This window comes from Sorex araneus, chromosome X (genome assembly GCF_027595985.1).
Source record: "Sorex araneus isolate mSorAra2 chromosome X, mSorAra2.pri, whole genome shotgun sequence".
Classification (NCBI taxonomy): domain Eukaryota; kingdom Metazoa; phylum Chordata; class Mammalia; order Eulipotyphla; family Soricidae; genus Sorex; species Sorex araneus.
In genome coordinates this window covers 366809813-366817829 of record NC_073313.1, presented here as the reverse complement: position 1 = coordinate 366817829, position 8017 = coordinate 366809813, and the positions used below count along the sequence as shown (strand labels likewise).

General features: G+C 48.1%; 1 protein-coding gene across 1 annotated transcript in view; it reads left to right on the top strand.

The window, feature by feature from the left end:
• XDH (xanthine dehydrogenase) overlaps nt 1–8017 on the top strand; it is a 171660-nt gene that overhangs the window by 957 nt on the left and 162686 nt on the right. Inside the window, exon 2 of the mRNA XM_055121366.1 lies at nt 7092–7149. Within this exon, the coding sequence (XP_054977341.1) occupies nt 7092–7149 (58 nt within the window). The remainder of the gene's footprint in view (nt 1–7091; nt 7150–8017) is intronic.

Here is an 8017-nt window from a genome sequence, read left to right as displayed (position 1 = left end):
CGAGAGGCTTCTGATTTGGGGAGGACAGACACTGACATCTTGTGGCAAGCCTCCGTGTTTTCACAGAGGTCGGCTTCCTCCAACTGGGTTTTGTAGAGAAATATCGAAGAGTTTTTGCTTTGGTAAAGATGGCCCACGCGGGTTACCCTCACGGGCGCAGGAGCACCCAGGAAGGGGGGGAGACGGGGAGAGGGAGCCTCCGGTCTCCTACCATGCTTGCAGCCCCAGAGGAGTCCAACTTTGCAGTTCTAGCGCAGGTGCAGAGATGGTGGGTGCAGACCCCCTTACGCTGTCCCCCCCACCCCAACTCACCCTTCCACACCTGAGGAGATGCTCAGCTTGACTCTGGAGATGTGAGGAGCCTGGAGTGCACATTTGGGAACAGGCATGTAGTCACAGTGTGTGATGATATTCCCAGGAGCCACTGCCCACAGGGCAATGTAATATGTTTTGTTTTATTGAGTCTTTATTTTTTTGGGTTCCAACTAGGGCATAGAAGGCCAGGGGCCACACTGGTGATTCTTGGCCTTTGACTCAGCACAAGGGCCTGAGGATTCTGTTCTACTCAGGTCCTGCAGTGTTGGGCAGATATCAGGAACCACCCTCCTGCAGGCGCCTCCGGGGCTCCAGGGCGGCCCTCCGGTGATAGTTGGAGGACCATGTGGTGCTGGGAATCAAATCTTGTTGTGTCCAGGCTCGGCAAGCATCCTAATGGCTTTACCATCTCCCAGCCCCAACTGTTTGTACTTTTGAGATGAGAAACTGTAACTTTCAATGTAACTTCCCTTGCCTTCCCTTCCTTCCTTCCTTCCTTCCTTCCTTCCTCTCCTTCCTTCCCTTCCTTCCTTCCTCCTTCTTCCTTCCTTCCTTCCTTCCCTTCCTTTCTTCCTTCCTTCCTTTCCTTTCTCCTTTCTTTCTCTCTTCTCTCTTCTCTTTCTCTTCCTTTCTTTCTCTTTCTTTCTTTCTTCTCTTCTTTCTTTCTTTCTCTACTCTTCTTTCTTTCCTTTCTTTACTTTCTTTCTTTCTTTCTTTCTTTCCTCTTCTACTTCTTCTCTTCCTTCTCTTCTTCTTTCCTTTCTTCCTCTCTCTCCCTCCCTCCCTTCCCTCCCTCACTTCCTTCCTTCCTTCCTTCCTCCTTTCCCTTCCTTCCTTCCTCCTTCCTTCCTTCCTTCCTTCCTCTTTCCTTCCTTTCATTCCTTCTCTTCTTTTTCTTTTCTTCCTTCCTTTCTTCTTCTTTCTTTCTCTTCTTTCTTTCTTTCTTCTTTCTTTCTTTCTTTCTTCTTTCTTTCTTTCTTTCTTTCTTTCTCTTCTTTCCTCTCTCCCTTCCCTTCCCTCTTCCTTCCTTCCTTCCTTCCTACCTTCCATTCCTTCCTTCCTTCCTTCCTTCCTTCCATCTTCTTCCTTCCTTTCTTTCTTTCACTCTTTCTTTCTTTCTTTCTTTCTTTCTTTCTTTCTTTCTTTCCTTTCTTTCTTTCTTTCTTTCTTCTTCTTTCTTCTCTTTCTTCCTTCACTTCTCTTTCTTTCTTTCTTTCTTTCTTCTTTCTTTCTTCTTCTTTCTTTCTTTCTTTTCTTTTTCTTTCTTTCTTTCTTTCTTTCTTTCTTTCTTTCTTTCTTTCTTTCTTCCTTTCTTCCTTTTTTTCTTTCGTCACACCCAGCAATGCTCAGGGGCTACTTCTGGCTCTGCATTCAGGAATTACTCCTGGCGGTGCTCAGGGGAGCATATGGGATGCCGGGGATCAAACCCTGGTCAGTAGAGTTCAAGGCAAATGCCCTTCCTGTTGTGCTATAGCCCTGGCCCAAGAATGTAATTTTAAGAACTAAACTGTACTTAATAGGCCACCTGGTTATTGACTTTCCCAGGTGTGTTTGGTTAATAGAAAGGGAATTCCTGGGGTTCGGCCCCATCCTTGCTCTTAAGACAGTTGGAGTCAGATGTAGTAGTATCCCTAAGAAGGCACTGGGAAATGTGGTCAAGTCTGCTCTTCGGGGTTCAGAGTTGTCTCTCTGTGCCCGTTGCTTTTCAGGAATGACATCTAGCAGCAAACCAAGAGTTAGTGCACTGCAGTAGGAAAACTTTGACATCCAGTATTCTCAAGAATCTAGTTACACTCAGCAGGTCCTTTGCGGAGAGTTAAGCAGCAGCTTGCTCCTGTTAGTGTAACTTGGCAGCTTCTGTGAGAATTTTCTAGGCAATGTTCACATAGGTGAGTGACTGTGTCATGACTTCCGAGGTCCCATTTGACATGAAGACTTGACTATTTCTGAAGCCGTTTATTTGGGTGTGTTGGTCCCAGACTCTGCTCTTCACTGAAGATCGTTTTTCTTAAAATATAAGATCTAGTAAGGAACATTCCAAGGAAGGCTGACTTGGTGGAAATTTTTTTCCTCTGTGTTTTATTTTCACATTCAGAAAAACGATGTAACATTTCTAAGGAATATCACTATGCAAAAACCATACTCTCTCTGGAAGCTTCTATGACAGCCGGTTCCCGTGATGAATATCCATGTTTGCAATTAATAAACAGTCAATCTCTTGAGAAACGGAAGGGAAGATTGACAGGCAAGGCAGGGAGAGAGGAGATGAAGTTCTAAGAATGTCAAAGGAGGAAATTCCCTGTCCATCAAAAATTCCTGTACATTTGTTTCATTTCGGATTCCAGGATGTAATCCATCTTTTGTTATCCAGCTCTTATGCAAAGAAGTTGCCAAAGAAGCCTTAAGACAGTGGTGACTCACTGTGAGCTTAAGCCTCCTGTTCAGATGGTGCTTTTAGCAGCTCTTGAGAGGGCCCGGTAGAAGAGACCAATCAAACACCCTGAGGGTTTCTGGGGTGCAGGTGGACACTGGAGGGACGGAGCTGCTGCTCCTCACGGATGGTGGTGCAGAAGGACTACTGCTATTGATTTATTTATTTTTGGATGAACAACACTGTCTAGTGGAGAGCAGAGACCCTGCAGGAGTCTGGATTGAACATGTGTGAGACAGCCGAAAGGGTCCAGGATTAATCCCTTTGAGGCCACGTGAAAGTGTCAGTGAGGAAATCACTCATTGGATTGTCCCCTATCCAAGCCCAGTGGGCAGCTCCTGCTCAGCTTGTGGGGTCAGTGCACTTGTCCAGGATCAGGGACTTGCCCCTGGGAGCCCAAGGACCAGCTGTAGGACCAGACTCGGGATGAGGCTATCACCAGAGATTCCAATTGGGAGTTCACAGAGGCTTTTCTTGTGAGATGCTCCATGGAGATGTTCTCGAGCCACTTTGCACAGTGTTGAAGCTGGGGAGATCCCTGATTAACGCGAATGGAATGAGAAACCTTCTACTGAAGACGTTCATTTTTAAGCTTGGTGGTTTAAAATTATTTTAAGCTCACTAAAAAGGCTGCAAAAAGAATTAAAAACAATTGTAAAATAGCACAGTGGGTAGGGCCTTGCACGTGGCCGACCCGAGTTCGGTTCCTCCTCCCCTCTCAGAGGCAAGCTAGAGTATCTCACCTGCAGGGCAGGACATGGCAAGCTACCCATGGCGTATTCGATATGCCAAAACCAATAACAACAAGTCTCACAATGGAGACGTTACTGGTGCCCGCTGGAGCAAATCGATGAGCAATGGGATGACAGTGATAGTGACAGTGACCTTTTCTGCATTCCACCACCTATAAACAGTTTTGTCACAACTGTTTTATCATACTACATCTCTCTCTCTATGTACATATATACATATATGTTCACATCTTACAAATATAAATTATGTATTTATTTGTATTCAATTACTATAATTAAACATATAAAGCACAATGTCTTCTTTCTGAGCATAATTTCATGTAGGAGTCACTTTCAGATCTCAGATCCCTGTTCCCATCAAACTAAAACTAAAAATAGTCTGAATAGAAACATAATCTATTTAGAAAAATCAGGAAGTCTGGTGATGATCTAATTTAGAGTTTCCCAAATTTATTTGATCTACTGTTCCTTTTTTAGGAAAAAAAAATCACTCAGTATCCCATTTCAGAAATCTGCCTTCTAAGGAAACAAACAGAAAGTGCTTCCAAGGCACTTTCTAGCCTACCACCTCACTGTTCTCATACCACCTCATCCAGGGGTGGCATTGCCCACTTCGGAAAACTGCTCTAACATGATGACCTATCTCAGTGAATCTTATGCAACATTACGTGGATGTTTCTGAATCATCATTTATGATTTGCCCCCAAATCCAGAGGCAGGATTGTGTCTTGCACTTAGATTCCACCAGTCTTTAGTCCCTTTAACCCAGAACAACTCTTCAACTGTCCTTGTCTTTTGGGACTGATGTTTAGGAAGAGACAGTCCAGTTATTGTTTTAGGATGCCTCTCACACTAAGTTGTGTTGCACCCTCAATTCAAGCCTGCATTTGGCACAGCAATGCCAGAGAAATGACCTGCCCTTCTCAAGCTGCTGTGTCAGGAGGCAATCACGTACATGTTCTCCATTATCTGTGATAACAGAGAACTCAGATCACTGGGTTAAGGTGTGACCGCCAGGGCTTGCCCCTGTGGGAGGACTCTTTCATCCCTTTATAATGATCTATGAGGAGATATTTTGAGACTGTGATATTGTGTTTATCAAACCTCTACCCCTTTTCCTATTTAGCCTCATTTGTGACTCCCCCTCTGTGGCCCACCATCTCTATTAGCAGGCGTTCTTCTATTAGGGAGAACTCTTCCTCTTAATCCCACTGACTCATTGGTCTATGAAAGATCAGTTTGGAATAATGAGATTTAGCTTAACTGGATGGGTTATGCTCTGTTTCAGCCACTGTTTTGGTGGTTGAGTTTTACTGGGGCATAATCCCGCTGTCATGCCTTGAGAGTGGCATAGCCATTCCTTGTAGTAATTTGAGGGCTGGGCACTGAGGGCTTACGAGGTATGGAAAGACTTTCCTGAGCAAGGTCTGGGCTCTTCCATAAGTAGGATGCAGGTGGAAGGTAGGAGGATAGTCAAAGGCAGGGTCAGCAGCATTGTTTCCTGGAGCACAAAGCTTGGGGCGAAGTAGGATGGGGGAAATGTTGAAATGGAAGCTTGGAGTCTGTTGAAGACACTTGGAAGATGACTTAGGAACTTGGATTTTCCTTGAGAGAGAAACAGAGAGACAGAGATAGAAATAGAGACAGAGAGACAGAGAGAGAGAGAGAGAGAGAGAGAGAGAGAGAGAGAGAGAGAGAGAGAGAGAGAGAGAGAGTGTTTTCCTGAAGACACTGAGCCAGGCATGACTCTGAGGGACAGAGACACGTCCACAGGACAGGAATGGTAGACTCCGTCCAGGGAGGAAGAGAGCTAAGAGACTCTCACTGTCTTCAGAGGAAAAAATGAATCCGGATTTTGGTCTTGGGAAGCCACAGTCTCATCTTTGAAAGGAAAGGGAGCACTTCTAGGTGTACTTTGTAACCTGAACTTTGAGTAAACTGGAGTCTTGGGTGTAATCACCAAAGGAAACTTATCTTTCACTTTTCTTTAAACTTTACTCAAGGGGCAAATTCTGTCAGTTTTGTGGCCTTTTTGATTATGCTGAGTCAATAATAATAAAAAAAAATCCCAAACGCAGACTTAGTCCAGGGCAGGAAAGGGAGGGCAGCAAGGCTGCTCAAGAGGCTCTCCCTTCACACCAGAGAGCAGTGAACTGCGGAGCTCAGGCCATCAAAGCGCCCATTTCTCAGGCCTGTTGCTCTCCCTCCACCTCAGGTGTCCTGAGACCCCTTCCGTCCAGACTCTGGGCTGTGTTCCCCCTGTGCTTCCTGGCCATCAGCCCCTGAGGGTGGTCCTTCTGAGAACCACTGAGTGATGCCCTAAGTCCACTCTCTTTGTTGGAGGCACTGCAGGAGACCCATGGCCAACACTTCCCCGGTCGCCTTCGTTCTCCCACACGCTGGCAGCAGGCCAGTCTCCCGCCATGGCCGCTCTCTAGTGCACCTGGTAATCCCATCTCTGCTGTTGCGCTGCCCTCCCACGCCAACCCCAAAGGCTGCCTGTAGGCCACACCTGCGGCATCTCTAAAGCCCCTTTAGCCTAAGGTGTGGGCCAGACACTTCCTGCTCCACAGTGAGACGTGGAACTCGTTGCACAGCTCTCGCTAGGGAAACCCTGTCAGTCACCCTAACCCTCTCACCCTGCTGATGTGTAAGGTGGGTGGGACAGTTTTCTTCAGACTCCCCTGAACGTCTCTCCTTGAGAAGGGGCATCTTGGCATGGACGCTGCCTTCTCCTATGTGGAACGCCTGTTCCCCAACATAAGGGACAGGTGTGACAGTGCTGGTCTGTGCTGCCTACTGGGCACCCCTCACCCTTCTCTGTGAGCGTGGCCCTGAGCTGATCTCTCAGGGCTAGCACTGGTCCATGCCTCTGTGAGAGGTCCCAATCCAGCAGCGGGGTGGATGCGCTGAGGAGACGGCATCTGGCACACGGTCACTCCTGCAGCCGCTGCTGCAACACCTGTATGCTTGGTAGTGGGTTCTGAGGGGAGTACTAAGCAGAATTTAGTGGAGAGGGAGATGGAGAGGATGCCAGCATATAGTATGGCTGGTTGAATAGGTTCAGGTTTTTTTTTTGTATGTGTGTGTGTGTGTTTTGCTTTATGGGTCACACCCAGTGATGCACAGGGGTTACTTCTGGTTCACGCACTCAGGAATTCCTCCTGCCATTACTTGGGGGACCATATGGGATGCTGGGAATTGAACCTGGGTCAGCCACGTGCAAGGCAAACGCCCTACCCGCTGTGCTCTCGTTCCAGCCCCGAATAGGTTCAGTTTTACAGACTTTTCAAAAGCAAATCCTACTTCCCCCTAATATTTAGTACATCCCTGTCAACTCTGCAAAGTTTGGGGTAAGGAGGCAAGAGAGTAGGGTTAAGATGCTTGTACTGAATGCAGCTGAACCGCGTTTGAATATGGTCCCTGAGCCAGGCCAGGAGCGTTCCTTGAACCCGCAGCTAGGAGTAGTGCTGGGTGGGCTTCACACTCACCCTCCCACCCCACACAAGAGATTTTTTAATTCCCCCAATTCTTGGGAAAACCCAAGGCCAGTTCTCCCCATGACGGATGTTTCTTTGTGTTTGTTTTTGTAGGTGGTGGAGAAACATGCAGACCCAGAAACAACCCTCCTGGCCTATCTGAGAAGAAAGAGTATCCTGACTCTGGAGAAGGGGGCTGGGAGAAGGTGGGGACGCTCCTGGGAGCCTCGTGTCAGTTCCTGCAGACAGGAGGGGAGGCTGGGTGTGGAGGAAGAGTTATGGATAGGGCTGTGCACCAGCTTTGCGGCTGAGACACTGACAGCCGCGTGACCTGGGGGAACCAGTCGAGCTCCCTGAGTCTGCCAGGCCCAGACGTTGGAGGAAGGAATTTTTTCTGAGATGCCTTTGGTGGGAAGATTCTGGTAACGCTCTTTTCCCCAGGCCTGTTAAGACGACAGACCTGAAAGTCTTGTCCAGCCCAGTGAGGGTCATTCCAGCTATTCCTGTCCTGGAGAGTTTTGATAAATCCCAAGCAGATTCTGCAAAGGGGACCTTGTTGGCTCTGCACATGGGGAGCGGCCCGTCAGGATGCTGAGGGGAAAGGGATGTTTCCGAGCAGAGCTGTGTGGAGAGGTGCTGCTCCTGTGGCATTGCTGAGGGCGAGAGGTGTCCAAGCCCAGGCCCCTAGGGTGCTCTCTTCTCTCGTGTAAGGAGGCCACGGGGAGCCCTTTGCTCCTTCAGAGCAGAAAGCAACCAGAGACCCCGAGACCCCCTTACCCGTGCAAACAGAAGAGACACAACCTTGGAGAGTCCTTCAAGCACGGAGTTCAGGGCTTCTGCAAATTCTCCCATCGACTTCTCCAACAATCCCTGGGATGGCGCTGGGGGTGGCCCTGGATGTGGCACCTGGACCTTCTCACTGACCAGAGCTGTAGGGCCTGGGACAGAGCTAAGAGCCAGACCTGCCAGCTTCCTCCCAACTAGAAACCCTCTGGAGGTTTCCTGTCAGGCAGCTGCTGCTCCAGACCTCAGAGAACACC